The 17413-nt window shown below is 39.1% G+C and overlaps 1 protein-coding gene across 1 annotated transcript in view; it reads left to right on the top strand.

Annotated features, from left to right (window-relative positions):
* Positions 1 to 16006, top strand: part of LOC133530292 (uncharacterized) — a 214746-nt gene extending 198740 nt beyond the window's left edge. Inside the window, exons 24-27 of the mRNA XM_061868190.1 lie at positions 11567 to 13936; positions 14115 to 14345; positions 14605 to 15219; positions 15521 to 16006. Of these exons, the coding sequence (XP_061724174.1) occupies positions 11567 to 13936; positions 14115 to 14345; positions 14605 to 15219; positions 15521 to 15729 (3425 nt within the window). The 3' untranslated portion in view covers positions 15730 to 16006. The remainder of the gene's footprint in view (positions 1 to 11566; positions 13937 to 14114; positions 14346 to 14604; positions 15220 to 15520) is intronic.
* Positions 16007 to 17413: the final 1407 nt, after the last annotated feature.

Raw genomic sequence — 17413 nt, 5'->3', positions numbered from 1 at the left:
ATTGACGCGTGCATGCTAATCCCCGAGGCGTTTCTTCCGAGACGTTTCGGGGGTGGTTTATTTTTATTTTCTTCCCCTCCTTTCCCTCCCTGAGCTTGAAGTTAGCGCATGTAGTTAGAATGTGCTGTGTGTTGCATACAGGTAAAAGGAACCGGCGGCGAGTCTGAGCTACGTTTCAAGGTTTTAAAACATTTCTGATGTTCGATTTTAGCTCCGTTCTTTTCTTACACATGTTAACGGAAAAGGGCAAAATTCTTCATCTGCTAGACAGTCTTATCTGACATGTCACATCTGACAATCATTACATTTAAATTGAAATCAGCGAGTACCTAAGCATAATTAAATGCTAAACACAATTAGATTTTATCCGTTTAAAGTTGAAAATACGTGATAATAACTAGAAAAACAGCACGAGAAAAATGTTATGGATAACTGATTCCTAACTCCTAATATCATTAAAGCCTGGTGTTTGTAAATGTTTGTGTTTGTGTAAATATCAAGGGGATTTATATAAACAAGAACATTAATAACAAATACAAGGTATACGTGATGCTTGAGATACAAGACAAACTAAAAGCATAGACCAAAAATATACTAAGACGAGTAGATTAGTGCAAAATAATGTTGCCTCGGTTTTGGCAGCTCTGGTGCCATTTTGGAACCGTACAGTATCATCTACTCCACCTGTGAAAACTGCGGCTACATAATTTTGCAGTACTTTTTTTCGTCCTTTGTCTATGCCAAAATAGTATTTTATACAATAATTTTATTCTATAATAGAACTTATCAGTCGAACTTTGCTACGAAGCTTGCTAAGTGGCCTAAGTAAGGTACAAGATTGAAAAGCTTGATTATATGTGGCTTTCCTTATGTACATGAAGCATAAACCCTGTAGGCATGGAACGCCACATATCGTCGGGGATAGTGCAATACCGCGTAACTAACAAAGTCGAAAGAGTTCGAAATTCAAACAATGTACAAGGTAATTGGACCTTACTGCATTTGTCAGTTACGCGGTATTGCACTATCCCCGACGATATCACTATTGTATATTATACTATGCATCAAATAAAATAGTACTATATAACCTTATTAATTAAACAAAATTAGGTGAGTATCTACTGAAAAAGAGGCTTATTGATGTTTCGTCCTCTTATCGCAGGGACACGATTGGTCAAATTCATTGTATTTCCACTAATGTGCTCCGTAATGAAGTCATTATAGTTGAGCCGGGAGCCCATAGTGAAAAGTATGCGATTATAATTTGGTTTCCTTCAACCATTGAAGTCGACGAGTAGAAAAATGGAATTTATGGTAAGAACGAAACAGCAAATTACTGAAAGGATCAGATTGCTTTGATAGTAATATTACTATGATAAAACTGGAAGGTGGTCACTGCGTATCAAATATCAAAGCATCGAGTAGTGGAATTATCAGTACTACTACTTGATAATAGATGTTAAACGGTACGCATCCAGCTTTATCATGCGTACGGCTAAGGAGTGGAATTCACTTCCTGCAAATCTATTCCCAGTCCACTATAACTTGGACCTTTTTAAATCGAGAGTGAATAGACATCTTTTAGGTAAGCATGTTCCATCCTAGACTACATCGGCACTTTCCATCAGGTGAGATTGTGGTCAAATGCTTACCTTTTCGGAATAAAAAAAAAAAAAAAAATGTTCCGACGAACGAAAAGTCAAATGCTCAGAAATAATTTTCAGATATTTGGTCATTACCTATTAGGTACAATTTTTGTTAAAGAAGGTACGAAATAGTACAAATTACGTAGTTACTGTGAGCTGAAGACAAGACAAAAATGGTGAAACATTTTTAAAAATTGGCAAAAAATCTGTGTAATTATTCAACCTGCTCACATTTTTTTACGAAAATCGGTTGAGAAATGCGACCTGGGGCCCGTTTCTCAAAAGCTTGTAACTTGTAATACAAGCGGATGTCACTTTTTGGCACCTTTTATTAGAAAGGGACTTCCACTCGTATTACAAGCTACATGCTTTTGAGAAACGGGCCCCTGCAGAGAACACAGTTCTGTCAGAGTTGAAACGGAGAACACAGCTACTTCAATCTTGCTCATTCACATTCGGTCAATAAAGTCTAACCACGCTAAGTTTTTACTTAACAAAACCTATAAATCCTCTTAAACACCAAACCTAAGTGATAAATCCTCTACTCTTTGTCCAAGTGACACCTGTCAAACCGATCAAAACAAAGCTTTACAAATTACTACGACATCTTTTAACCAAACAATTTCCGTGTGCAATCCTAAACAAATTATAAGAGCAATTCTGTACCTAAAGCTCCTCAGTAGACGATGCCCCATGTCCAGACCGATACCGGACTTACGAGACGTGTCCAAACTTACCTATGAAGAGCCAAAGGACAAATCCTACTTCGACATTACTCTAGAGAAGATTTCCAAGAATCGTTCTAGCCGGAACTTAGCTCTTGGGACATTATGTGGGTGGATGACAGGGGGTGCTGTTATGAGAGTAGGGAAGATAGCAGCTTTCGGGCTGGGTGGGGGGGTATTGCTACTGCATTTTGCGTGTGAGTGGGGATATATTCATGTGAATTGGGAGCGCGTGAAAGAGGGTGTTCGGCAGAGTCAAGATATCGCGGATGCCGTCGTCGCCTTCGTGAGGAGGAACAGCTGTTATTCCGTTGGGTTTGTTGGTGGATTCTTCTTTGGTGTTGCGTCTACATGATTTACAGAAATGTTAGATGGTTTGTGGAATTAATGCAGGTCTCTTAGATTTTGAGACCACGACTTAAGCGACGCGTAGACTGGCGAGAACTTGCATGCAATTTACGTCACATTACCGAATACTGAGGTCAAAGCATTCAAAAGTTTGATCAGATACCGCAATGGAAACTGCATGCAAGTTCTTGTTAATCTAAACCTCACTTTAGGTAGAAATAGTATTAGATATTTTTGGAAATTTATTTACGAGGCATAGATAATGCGAGGTCCATGGTCCAGGTCCATATTATGTTTTTGGTAAATACACACAAAAATGAATATTTGTAACTGTACAAAAATAAAATAATCGTACATTATATGAAAACTCATGGTTAATATTTAATACTTAGAGTTTGTTATAATACTTCGCCCGACCTGCTCTAGACTGAATAGCCCAGGCTGTGTAGGTAATTCAGTTAGGAATCTCAAGATAATATTGGTAGTTGAATACATCTATGAACCGACACTGCTTGGTATCGAAAATTAGAATACATATCAAAACATGAGACAAAGTGTAACGTCTGAGTGGACGCTGGAGTTGTGCGTGCAGCGGGGGGGGCGTGCATGTTAAACAAATGCAAGCGTATAGGAGCGGCCTTAGTACACGCTGCTAAAATCACTTGTGAGACTGCCGCCACGCTGCACGCAGGTTCCACTCAGGCCTTACTAATTAATACTCCCATTATAAAGCGACAGTAAATTTTTATAGTAAATTGTTAGCCTTTGACCAAGGTAGAAAGGCACCCATTTCTGACGAGGCATTTTGTATAGGCAGGTTTAAATTATGTAGGTCGCTTCATAGACTATTGGCTCTGAGCTGTATACCTCGCGAGCATAACTTAAAACTGAATAAAACTATGGCTCCACCGTATTGAAGAATTCCAAAATACTGAATCGACGAAAAAAAACTTAAGCATCGAAGAACTGCGACCTGCAGAAGAGAACATCCGGACTTACAAAAGCATTTTTGCCCAGGTAGAAACAGGGACCTTCACTAGCGCTCGGACAATTAACAAAGAGCCACTTTCAGAGCATGAGAAATGAAAAAGTAAGTATCAGAATCATGAAGAATTAAATTGTTAATGTGAAACAAGAGCCTTCTGGTAAAGGACACATTTATCTACCTTTTCAGTCCGGATAAAGCAATTCTAGAAGATGTCTTTTTTTTTAATATGATACAATTTTGGTGCATCTTATGGCCCGATTAGAAGTTTAACATACGTCAGCATTTGCTCTAGATACGATATGGCTGTGTCAAAAGTGAAGTTTCTTCAAACAAAAACATCACTTTTGACACAGACAGATCTGATCCATATCGTATCTAGAGCAAATTTTTGACGCACATTAAAGTCCGGATCGGGCCGTTAGTCGCACAATTAAATTGGTATGAAATGAATGCCTGAAGATACTCTTACAGTAAGCATCTAATGACGTTTTTAAGTAAGTATATTCGTGATGTAGCGCCGCTACGGGCTTCGTAGCCGTCGTAGCGTCACGTGCTACGCTCATGGGCGTAGGCAGGGGCAGCTGCCATATATATATTGTAGTCTGAGTGCCATACAGCTCCATTTCCATCAGCGGTATAATTCGGAGCGTAAATATCTTGGATCTTCACATTGCATTGTACTTGCATTATTATATAATTACTACATCTGAATTGGACTTTGAAAAATAGTTCAATGTCAAGCTCACAGTTACGAGTATAGTCGATTGTTAACCACGGGTTGAAAGGCACTGGTTTCTGAGATATTTTGTCGCTCGATCGGAGTGATAGCGTCAATAGTTCGAGCCAGGATGGGTGCTTTTCGCACCCGAGTTAAACACTACTTTTCATTTCGAATACGAGGAATGTAAAATACACTTGTATTTTACAAAACAAAAATACACATGTATGTTACATTCCTCGTATTCGAAATGAAAAGTAGATTTTTTTATGATAGAGGAGGCAAACGAGCAGACGGATCACCTGATGGTAAGCGATTACCCCATAAACACCTGCAACACCAGAGCGGTTGTAAGTGCGTTGCCGGCCTTAAGATGGGAGTACGCTCTTTTCTTGAAGGTTTGAAGGTCGTATCGGTCCGGAAATTGTTTATTTTTTGAGGGTACTTTCAGTTAACATAGTAAGTATAAAAGAATCGTTACTTATGGAATCGGGAGTTAAATATCAGAACGGAAATTGTACAACAAATCAATTTGGAACCGAGTTTTCATACCTTCTTAAAAAATGAAAAATAACGAACTAGGAGAGTAAATCGCCTTTGGGCAGAAATGTATAAACTTAAACACTTTAAAAGCATGAGAACTGAAGAATTTAATTAAAAAATAAGGAACGCAGCCCGGTAAGTGATGTGTTATTCTGTTCGTTAATTACCCCGTAAAAACTCGTGTTGCCTTCTAAATGTTCTCATTTTTTATGTCAATTGTATAATTCGCTAAATAATACCGGTACCTATTCAATTAGCTGACCAAGGGCGGCTAATAATTCGGCTTGATAATTGGCTGAGCAAGCTGTACCCGCACCTTTTTCATTACTTACACAATCAAATTGTTGCACATTGTTTAGATAAATACTTACCCACACTTTGTACCTAAGATGGACTACTTATCTACCTAATATTTGTACGGTCACGTCTGAAAATATCGATACGAAAAAAGTGCCAAAAATATGTATACATGACTTTATTGCCCATATATTAAGGTAGTGTATACATATTTTTGCCATGTTTTTCGTATCGATATTTTCAGACGTGACTGTACGTATGAATTGCTGTAAAAAGTAATGAAATAAACGTATTTGTATTAGTAAAAGTCTACATCTATACGGCGCTGGTATGTGGTTGCAACGGAGCATCAGCAGACCGAAAAGAAGATTCCGGAACATCAAAGACAAGGATAAGTAAAAATAAAGTCGAGGAAATACTTAAAAGTATTAAGGAAATCTGAAGACATGGTGAAGGTCATCTATGTACAGTCAGCATCAATAGTAGCGGATGAAACAACGCGCCAAGGTATCTGACATTCCGGATAACTTTTCCAAATATAGATAAATCTCTTGAATGTACATTCAAAAGTATATCTTTTACCGTCTTAATTGTTCTACATATAGAACCACCACGTTTTGTTAAGCTGTTTCAGAATGGTAGATACTTTTGAAACCTTGTTTGATCCGCTACTTTCGACGCTGACTGTACTTACTTTAATCTCCTCAAAGAAATCAAAGGATGTAGCTACCCTAAGGTATACCTATTAAATTGAAGCATTATAGGTATATACAGGGATTAAAGGATTATAATTATTATTGTAACGTCGCATTTAGTAAGATTTGGTTAGCAAGAAGTAGGATACATTTACAAAAAAAATCCTATAGAAACATAATATAATAATAATATAATTTACCTTTAGATAATTTTTTAAAAATAATTTATATAATACTTATTCTAAAACGGTATAACATATACTGTTTACATCCTTACAAACAAATATATGACCTAGTAGATGGTGATTAAAGTGGAGTAAAATGATATGTTCGATTATGTGTTATGACTTATGAAGCTTTTACCGGGCCTATAAGTGCATTTTCTGGACCAGCCTGAGGTTCCATATCGGTGGTTAGAAGGTTATTCACCCTGCTGGGCACCCAGTATACAGATGTTCAGTCCGTATCACACGAAGGCCGTTGATAGAGAAGGAACCTTAATACTTCATCACGATGTGCGCCCCATAAGTGTACGAAAATGAATGCCATCAGAAAAATTTACATCTACCTCCTACGTTGAAAACCGCCACAGCAGTTTTCCGTTAAATCTGGTTAGGTATATGTTATCACCCGACCATTATTTTGTTAGGGCATTCGACTTACATTCATACTTTTTGAAATAACTGATCTAATTTTTTTATTTTATTTATATAATTAAACCTCGCACGGTTTAGCAAGAGAACAAAATCGATAATTTCTTCGTAATCATTCATTTTCACTTAACGTGAACCATGATACATGGGGGTTGAACAGTAAAAAAATTCTATTGTCTAGCTAGACAAGAAGTGCTTATCTAATAAGCAGTGAGGCAAGTTTATTTGCTTAATGTAATGTAATGTAATGTACATTACGATACAAATGCGAAACGTAAGAAATTTGCAACAAGTGGCAATAAATTAAAACACGACCGAAAGAAGTGTTTTAAATCGACACGAGTTGCGAATTACCTTTTCGCACGTGTATTGTGCAACGTTTTACAGTAAGGTACCTATAAATTTAAAAAAAATTGGAAAAGTGAAAACCACTAGTTCGAGAAAACCAACTTTCCGCATGCTAAATAGCTACGGAAAGTAACACTTTTTGAGCAACTGTATTAAAATAGTTACGATACAAGTGCAGAAAATAGGAAATTCGCAACGAGTGGTGATAAATTAAAACACGATCGAAGGGAGTGTTTTAAATCGACACGAGTTGCGAATTAGGTAATTCGCAACTCATATATTCATATATTAGGTATTCGCAAGTGTATCGTACAACGTTTTACAGTTTAGAGTAAATATGGCTCTTTAAAGTTTCGACATAGGCACAGAGAATGCCCATTCCCGCACTCGTGCTGGAAAGTAGCACCATATGTACAGTAAAAGTTTTTTTCACCTAATGTTCATTAGTAACGCCATCTATTGGAGCCGAGGCTGCAGGAATGCAACTATAACTGTGTAAGTATGAGAGCTTACAGTCCTGGTAGGTGGCAATGTACAGTGAGCTGCGAAATTGCATGGCGAAATTATGAATGAATGTACTTGAAAAGGCAAAGTTAGCTATAAAATCAACTTTTTATGGACACCCTTGGGGGAGTCTTGTTCAGTGCAAGGAGTATGATGGTACTTGGTAGAGCCTCCGACCCCCATCGTCAATTGTGTCATACGTTAAAGTGCACGTGGTACTGTACGTAGGCTACTTTTTATCGCGATGGACGCGATGATAGGCTACGTCGTCCGTCATAAGCTTGTAGGATTTAACAACTGAAGACGCCTTGTCTGTAATTTTCTGTACAAAACAGTCTGCCGATTTTTGCGGGGGAGAGGCACGTCAAATGTATGACTAGTTGTACGTAACGTACAAATAGCCATGTCAGATTAACGTCAGTCCATACAATACATATGACCATTGGCCGAGGTTCTTGATAGAGGGGTAAGCTTCCGGTTGTTAAATCCTCCAAGGTCATAAGCATACCTACATTCTACAAGCTACATACAGCAAATACCTTATGTCTTGATTGATGAAGAGAGATCAAGGAGCACTGCGACCTGTAAAAGTCTCCCAGTTTTGAGGTGAGGTATCAGATCAACCAATGACAATGTTTTTTTTTTAAACTGATTGCCTGCGGCTTTATCTGCGTGGGATGATTGATTAAAACTATTATATGTCCTTTCTCGGGCCTCATACTATGTATCTCCATACCAAATTTTATCACAGTCGACAGACATGATACTTATTCATATTACTAGGAATAACACGTGCTAAAAAAATCTAGATTAAGTGGATCAAATCTTTAAATAAACTATACCGTAAACTTGAGTCATCATAACTATAATTTAATACTTAATTATTTATTAATTGTTTTTATTTATTGATAAATTAAATCAAAGACTTAATAATAAAAACTGTAAGTAAAATAAAACTAAAATATGACTAAATTAGATATAAAATAAAACTAAAAATAAATATAAAAATGGCCTCTGCGGCATAGTATCGAAGACGCTGGCAGCATTTCCTCACTGGATCGTTAGACTGATGCGTTGAGCGAGGAAGCTGCCAGCTCTTCGATCTCCTGTGGCATCTCTGAGTCTCTTCGACAGATCTTTGAAGAGACTGAGAGCGCCAGGGCCCCACGGACCAAGGGTCTCGACACCGAATAGAATAAAATTATACTCGGTGCCAAGACCCCTGTATTTTCCTACCTTAGCTTTCTCCGCCGCCTTTAATACTAATTACAAATAGGTAAATATATTAAGGAACTCATATAGTTTCAGCGACGCAAGCAAGTTCTGCGACGAGGCCTGGTTTGCGGCGCTAGCAGACAAAAGGGAAAAAAGGCACCGTAGAGAAACGTCACAGTCCGTCGCGAACTTCCCTTGCCAGCTCTGTGGCAGAGTATGCCGCTCTCGCATCGGGCTTTTCAGTCACCAAAAAAGATGTTTTGCGGACATTACACTATAGATCGTCTGAAATAGACGCTAAGGCCAGTAGTAGCATATAGTTTCGTCATGTCAGGCTGTCTACAAGTATAGTTCAGTAACTTATTTTTGTTAAATAGTAAGACGTTAGAGACGTTTCTAACAAACCTAAACTAAATGAGTTTCCATCATCAAATCATCTTGTTTTCATTATAATAGTACATTATTGCCAGTCTTTCATAAGTAAACTATACTAAATTTCTACCCAATCGAATAAAATAAGTGTTTCTGAAGATTTGACGGATACACAGACAAATTAAGAATCACTAGACTTACATCGACCGGGCCGGATATGGACCGTGATAACCTACCCGACACACAGTTCAGTTGTTACCAGTGGTAACTACTGGGATTTTTTCCCCACCTTTTACCACTGGTAACAACTGATGGGGAAAAAATCTACTAATTACTACTAACTTTGGGTTTGGTTAAAAAAATCCCATTAGGTACCACTGGTAACAACTTGGTGGTAACTAGTGGGAATTAACATTAAGGTTGCAGAATTACAATAGTCAAATAAGCTAATGATTGTACAGAGACAGAAATATCGGGAGCTCGAAAACAATACAAAAGGTAATCACGGTCATATCCTGATCGATTTAAGTGACCGTGAATCATTCAAAACTATTAAACATACCTATCTCCTAACTAACGCGGCAAGTTAACACATTTACTGCCAGCGAATCGTAAGGCCAGGACTAGGACTCTCTTTTCGTAGACGCTCTTCGCTACAAAACGAAAAAAACGCGTTACAGGCTACAAACGTCGCGCGCGCTGACAGTGTTAAAAGCGTGCAAAAATAATTTAAAACCGTAAGAAGACGAACACCATCTTGATTTTTCGGAAATGAAGCGGAGATATGTCCAAGTTCTACATCAAAAAGGTTGAAGACCCAAGGCACAGGAGATCGGTATCTGCCACGTATGTGTCTTCATTGAGAACGAAGGATAAGCTTTCATACAGAAAATTTTATACAAACAAACCTTGCTTTTGCATAACCACTTCGCTTGGTTAAAAATTGCGCAATTTAGAGAAAGGCGAATGGAACGAATGGTGTACGAGTGGAGGATAGGAACTGTAAATTTAAAAAGATGCTGACGGTTTCCTGTAAATTGGATATGATCAGGTGACAACCATTAAAATTTAAAGATAATATGTTAGCTTTAAACACCCATGGCAGCCAGGAACACAAGGATCTAGTCACACATACTCATAAAACCAGAGCACTAACCGCCGGCAAATATGGAGTACCTAGGGTGTATAAAATACACGGAGATGGAACACTTATGGAACGTTTACTTACCCTATTTACTGATATAAGTAATACGAAATCCCAAATTTATATACCGTCTGAAAAGGTATCTCTTGGATACTCTATGGGGGATGTGTTCCCCTATGGAGTATTCATGGCATACCCGCTTAAGTATTCGAACTCACAATGCAAGCCTATTATAATATTAATTTAATTAAGTATACTTAAATAGTGAGACGTGAGACTGATACCTGACTCCACAGTGAAACTAAATGTAGTTTTGTAGAGCTTTGTTCATAACAAAAAATTACTTCTTGTAATAACTAAATGAAAAAAAAAAAAAAAACAAAATCCACTAATTACTAAATTAAGAATCATAGTGATTCGTGTTAGTACCAAAATAAGGTTAATTTTTGTTTAATTTTTGATTGTTATCTGAAGACGTGCCAACACAACGTGTGGTTGTGTGCATGGCCTTTACCAGGGTCAGGGTAGTGATGCGACCGCACATCATGGGAGGGCGATGAAATGAACCAAAATGGACGCCAATTTTCAGCGGTGCTAGCAGTGGGGCGGTACAAAGCGTACGGTGGGAGGGACAATGAAATGAACTCATTTCAGACGCCAATTCGGAGTGTTAGACTCTAAACACTAACGGGAGGACTCACTCTACTCACTCACTATTACTAAGTAGTCACTCAAAATTAGATCTTGCACTAGTTTCACCACCTAAAATAATTGTTAGTGCCGCCAAGGCAGAGACGAAGCTATACTCGGACGTCGGACCAAGCTGACTGCACAGAAATGTCTGTAACAGAGTGTGGACGCCAGCATAAACGACAATTTCCTATGGAAATATTAATTTCATAATGGCGCGCTTCACTTTGGCGTAGCCAAGTCGGAGCAGTATTAGCGTAGACTCAACATTATTTTTCTGCCCTCTGGCCGAAAAGCGTCGACTTTTGTCCCGCGGCGCTAAAAGAAATTGCCGAGCAGAAATAGAATCCTACACCACACATCTCGGTCAGTAAAGAGAAAAGCCTCAGATCACATGTTTCTCGAACTCGGCATTACATGAAATCGGACACATATCTTACATTACTGACTAGATATGTAATACCTATACCATGTCAGGTCAATGCTTTGTAGTGGCTTGTAGTGTCCGTAGTACGCCATCCCTCTCCCGTATGCATGTTTTCAGTTCAACTTAAACTAAGTTGATTGAATGGATATTTACAGCTTTAATCACCTACTTACTTACTACAATATTTTTTTATTATTATTAATAGTACAGATTTCATTGCAATTTTTCGATACAAGTCTATTTTTTTCCACAGGTAGACCGAGCCACCCCGTCGTGACACCCCCACCCGACCCCGCGCACATACCCCCTGAGCCACCTCCTAAACCAACAGAATCCTACAAACAAGACGACATTTTTTTAGAAAAACCCTTCCTTCCATCGAAGCCTATTTCTCACTCACCAAAAATATCCCCATCGTCTATTCCAAACCCCAGCCCGAGCGTAACCACGAACAAACAAGTGGAACCAGGATACCCTAGCTACGGAGGATACCTTTATTCCATTCCGGGGTATTCTGCTTTCCAACCCGTCTCCTACCAAGGTATAATGCCACCAAACCAGCATGCGCCTCAAGCCCCGGCCGACTTTTCCTTCCCACCAACTACTAAAGAAACCGTCGAGGAAAAGAACGAAGCAAAACCTGATGAACCAGCAAAAGTAGACACTCCAAAGGAACAAGATTTTGAAGAACATTTCACACCTGAAATTATACCTGCTGCGTCCATTTCTGATCCCAAACCTCAATCAGTTGAGTCTAAAATGAGCATTACTTCACTATCGCAGGGATCTGGAGCAACGGTAACCATTCCTTCGCACACGAACACTAAAGATGCAAAAAAGAAAACCCCAGAAAGATTCAGCCTTAAAACTAGCATACCTATCAGTAAAATTGACATGAAATGTGTTAGTAATCCTCCAGACGCGATATACCAAAATGCTATCAGTAAAAAAATTCAAGCACCATTCAATCCAGCTTTTCAAAATCCAAAAGACAATAGACTTGAAATACAAAGTAATATAGTAATAAAGAATGCACAGAGTGAACCTGAGGTGAAACCAGAAGTACCAATGCCTACTAGCAGTACACTGCACCCGACAGTGACGACTTGTAACAATAACATCAGTGCCCTGTTAAACGCGGCAGAGACCATTAACAAAACAGATAATCAGTTTTGGAAACCAGAGGCGAAATCAGTCTCACCGACCGAAGGGGCAGAGCTCCCAACATCAACACAACAAGTGCCAGTGACTGCAACAAAAACTATCTACAACCCTGTCACTACTGAAGCTAGTAAGCTAAATTTTACAAACAAACCACCTGACAATCCGTACGGAGAGCAGAAAAATCAGATTCTATTTATTCAAAATAAAAACACATCTAATCCCAAAATGTTGCTGACGATCCAGCAACAAAACCCACAGGTTTTACTACAAAGAAGTAACTTCGAGTCAAAAAACCTGCAAGCTCCTTCACGACTATCTGGTCAAATAAAGAAAAGTAAAGAAGAGCACATGAACGAGAACGGAACCTCGTCGAAGGTAGTGGCCCTAAAGAGGTTGCACCAAGAGAACTGCGACGAGAACGATTTCGAGAATTTGATCACAGAGAACCAGATATATGGAAATAAGATAGTCGTGAAGGAGAAGTCGGGAACACTTCAAGAACAAGATTTGAAAAAGAATAAAGACAAACAGACACAAGAAACTAAGAATGTTGTGTTACAACCAAATTTTTTATACTTAAGTAACGTACAATTTCCTGCCAATTTAATGATGATTAAAAATAATAAAATCGGTCAAACAGCAGATTCCAAACCAAATAAAACCGCTGTCAATGAGAATAAAACAAACGATGCTAATCATGTCAGTACTGAAACAAATAATATCAAAAGCATGAAAACCCAAAACGTGGCAACTAGCAAAGAAATACATGTACTCAAATCAAGTAACAATGTTTTACAAACGTTAGCAAATAAAACTAATAAAACAGATATAGTTTTTCAAACAGCCAATCAAAAAGTTATAATGAATCCTCAAATAGTATATCAAGTGCCGATGATTGTAGACCCTGATAACAAAATAAACCAACCATTTATCAACAGGGAATATCCTAAATTCGTCACGCAAAATAAGAAAGAGTTTCCTAAGCCCCTCGACACAAGCAAGTCAGATAAATTATTTATTGCATGTCCATACCAAATGGATTCTAAATTACAACCAAAAATAGTGATCACAAATATTAGACCCAAAATTACTAAAGTTGAAGAAGTTAGTTCATTAGATATGTATGAGAAGAGAAGACGCATACGTCGACTAAAATACCTATCTAACCGTGAGACCAAAGAAACACCGAAGCCTGAAATTAAAAAGGTCCCAGAGAAAGCAGATAGTCTTAGGAATATCATAACTCCTGACAAAATGAAAGGAGAAATTTACAAAGAATTTGCAAATACCAAAATCAGGATAGAAGAAGACAGCAGCGACAGTGACAGCGATTACGGAGAAAACGAGCTAAAAGAATATAATGCCATAATATATGAGTTTAGCAAACCAAACGAAGTTGAGACTGGAAAGATTGAATTTTTAGCCAGTTTTCGACTGGCGACTAAAGATGCTTTTAAAGGTAAATATATCAGATGAAAATTATATGACGTTTAGTTATTTCCGACATAAAGCATTTTTCTCTTACTAGAAACATTTAAATACGCTAGACATAAATGTTGTCAGACAAAAAGCAATCAGGCTAATGGTGCTGCATTTTGTTATTAGAAAAATGACAATACCTTCTATTTGGTTTCCAGAAAAGCAACTAGACCGGGAAGAGCGGAGCTTAAGCCGAGATGCGGTAGCTTCGGCCTACATCACGGCGGGCCGCCTGGACAGGCTGTGTCGGGAGGAGGCCTTGGAGCCGCCAGCACCGGATGTAAACGTTGCAGTGCCGCCCCGGGGCCCGGACGAACAACAGAGTACGCAGAAACAGATGTTCCTCACGCAGTTGCAGCTCACGCAAGTGCCTCCGAAGTATAAAGATGGTGAGGACTTTAATAGTTAGATATTACGTATCTGTGTCCAATCAGTCGAAACATGTTAAATGCATAGATAAGAGTATGGAGATGAAATTATAAACTGTTTAAAATAGTAATTGTACACGTGGTGACTAAGTGCTATTTATTTTGTAGCAAAGTCATCAAACCATCAGATCAGTCAAGTTATGTGACAAATCACCACCCAATTTCCAATTCCGGACTCAAAATATAAGAGCAATTCAAATGTTCTATTTCTCATTTCCAGGGTATGAAAAGGCGTGGAAAGTTATATTGCAAGAAAGAAAACGCAGAAACGGAACAATCCAAGGAGACACCGCAAAGAAACGTCGCTCCCATAACGAAATAGACCTGGATCCGGACGGGCAGCTGCAGCTCTTGACCGAGATCAAGAAATGTGTCAACGAGAACAACAATCTCATTAAAAAGCGATTGGATTCCTCCTGTGACGACGGAGAAGGTGACATCCACGCGTTAGCAGAAAAGAACTTCTCCGAGCTAGATAGGCTTTCCAAAATGGCTGACAGAAGTGTGAAGCTATACAGTGGCGTGGACTCTCGCAAACGCGATCTAAACCCTGGATTCGACAGTGAGAACATCCAAAAACCTATTAAAGTTGAACAGCCGTACTTAAATTATCCTAAGATTAATATACCTAATATATCTAAGATAATATCTCTGAAGAGTGTGCCAGAGTCGGCAGCGGGGAAGTCGAGTCAGGCGACGTCAATGGACGAGCCACCGAGTTCAGCCGCGGGGGTTGGCTTGGAGAGCGAGCGATGCGAGACTGCCTGCCAGGTCGAGGAACCTGCTTGGCCTGGCATCGAAGCTCTCATCAGGAATTATAAGGAGTTTGAAGCAGGTAATATTCTTTATTTACTCCATAATAACTACTAGTAGTTAGCTCCGGACCAAGACCTAAGTGCAGGAACTGAGAGATTTACGCCAGACCTCTAAAATATACTTACCATAAATCCTACGTACACTGGTTAACGTGCATTATAATCTAGGACAAGGTATATTGTTAGTAAAGTGGTCTTATCGTACATACATACCTGCAGCATGCATAGGTATCTTTTTGGTACGAAACCTCAAAAATTGTGATGCATGTTTTCTAGCGATTCGTGTTCCCATATTCAAAATCTCGTTTATTTCCGTTCCAGCTCGGAAGAAAGAAATCTCAACGCTGCATCGCCGCAACACACGTCTACGGGTAGAATGCGCACAGACGACGCGCGCCGCGGCCGCCGAGGCCGAGCGCGCGCGCGCACTCTTAGCCGAGCGGCGGCAGTTAGCGCGCGAGGAGGCCGCCGCGCGCGCGGCGCTTACGAAGCTCGCGCAAGCTGTCGATGCGATAAGGAACTACTGCTGACTTTAGTCTCACTACGATGTCATACCATGACCGTACTGTCATTACGATTAATGCTCTATATAAACTATTACCTCCATCGTGCAAGAATATACTTAAACTGTGCTCTACGACCTAAAAGGGCGGTCCGCAAGAAAACATCAAACCTAAGCTATGTGCCTCACTTAACGGGCCCACTGATTACCAGTTCGCCGGACGATATCGGCCTATCAGTAATTCACGAATGTCAGCTTTTACGAACAACTGACAGGCCGATATCGTCCGGCGAACTGGTAATCAATGGGCCCCCTTAATTCTTTTAATCATACGCACGTACAAGCGTGAAAACTTCAGTCAACCATTGGGTAATACTAATATCCAATCTCTACCTATTGAACGAGCACATCAGCTAACAGCGCGACTTCGAGAGGGAAGTATACGTTGTATGAACGATCATCATTCAAAAAGAGAAAACGTTTTTCCACTTCTAAATATGTTCCATTCTCCATGATTTTTTTAGTATGTTACGGTATAATGAAATACTAAGTTTATAGGTTTTTCTTTTTTCAAAATTTGCATAACAAAAAAAAAAACATTTTTTTTTCAAAAAAGCTCTTCTTCCTCGCGTTGTCCCGGCATTTTGCCACGGCTCATGGGAGCCTGGGGTCCGCTTGACAACTAATCCCAAGATTTGGCGTAGGCACTAATTTTTACGAAAGCGACTGTCATCTGCCCTTCCAACCCAGAGGGTAAACTAGGCCTTGTTGGGATTAGTCCGGTTTCCTCACGATGTTTCCTTCACCGAAAAGCGGCTGGTAAATATCAAATGATATTTCGTACATAAGTTCCGAAAAACTCATTGGTACGAGCCGGGGTTTGAACCCGCGACCTCCGGATTGCAAGTCGCACGCTCTTACCGCTAGGCCACCAGCGCTCCAAGCGGTCGCGAGACCTATAAACCTAGAATATACTAGAATACGCTGAAGCGATCGACATCATAAGTGATTTGTTAAGATTTATGTAGTGAAAACAGTTTTCTCCCGAAATGGAATTTCATAGAATATTTTCTGTTATTTCGTTATATTCGAAAAGCTATTCTTACCTCTTAATTGTACCGTTTTTTTTCTGTGAAACGGGGTTGTTTTAGATTGATCTCGTCCCAAAAAACCTACACGATTTTCCGAACTAGTCTCGGTCCCAATTATTTCGAATAATCGATATTCTACTGTATTTAAGCAGTCGGATAAGTGGTTCTTATATTTGTTGCCGTGTTTTCTAATTGTATATACAAATCAAATGAAAATTATCCAAGTAATAGGTATGTAAGTTCAAGAATTATTATTTTGAACAGCTTTAAAATTGACACAGACCAGTACGTAAAAATTATAAAATAATCATTCTTTAATAAAATTTTGTAAGATTTTGATGTTAAACACGTCTATAGGCGGGTCGGGCGCAGAAAACGCGCGCGCCGCCTCGGCCGAGGCACGTCTACACTGGCCGTTTACTGCGCGAGGAAATTGCCTCGCGCGTATTCTCGCTCCGTGTGGGCCGGACCCGCCTATTAACTTTAACCAACTTAAAACCTTTTTTTTGGTATTATGTATTGTTAATTTAGATTTTAATTATCTGTAAATAATTAAGTAGGTATTTAAGTTCAGAATTGTATGTAAAAAATTATATGTATAACGAAGAAAACTCCAAAGAG

The sequence above is a fragment of the Cydia pomonella genome, chromosome 22, assembly GCF_033807575.1.
Source record: "Cydia pomonella isolate Wapato2018A chromosome 22, ilCydPomo1, whole genome shotgun sequence".
NCBI lineage: Eukaryota > Metazoa > Arthropoda > Insecta > Lepidoptera > Tortricidae > Cydia > Cydia pomonella.
This window is presented reverse-complemented; position numbering and strand designations above follow the sequence as displayed.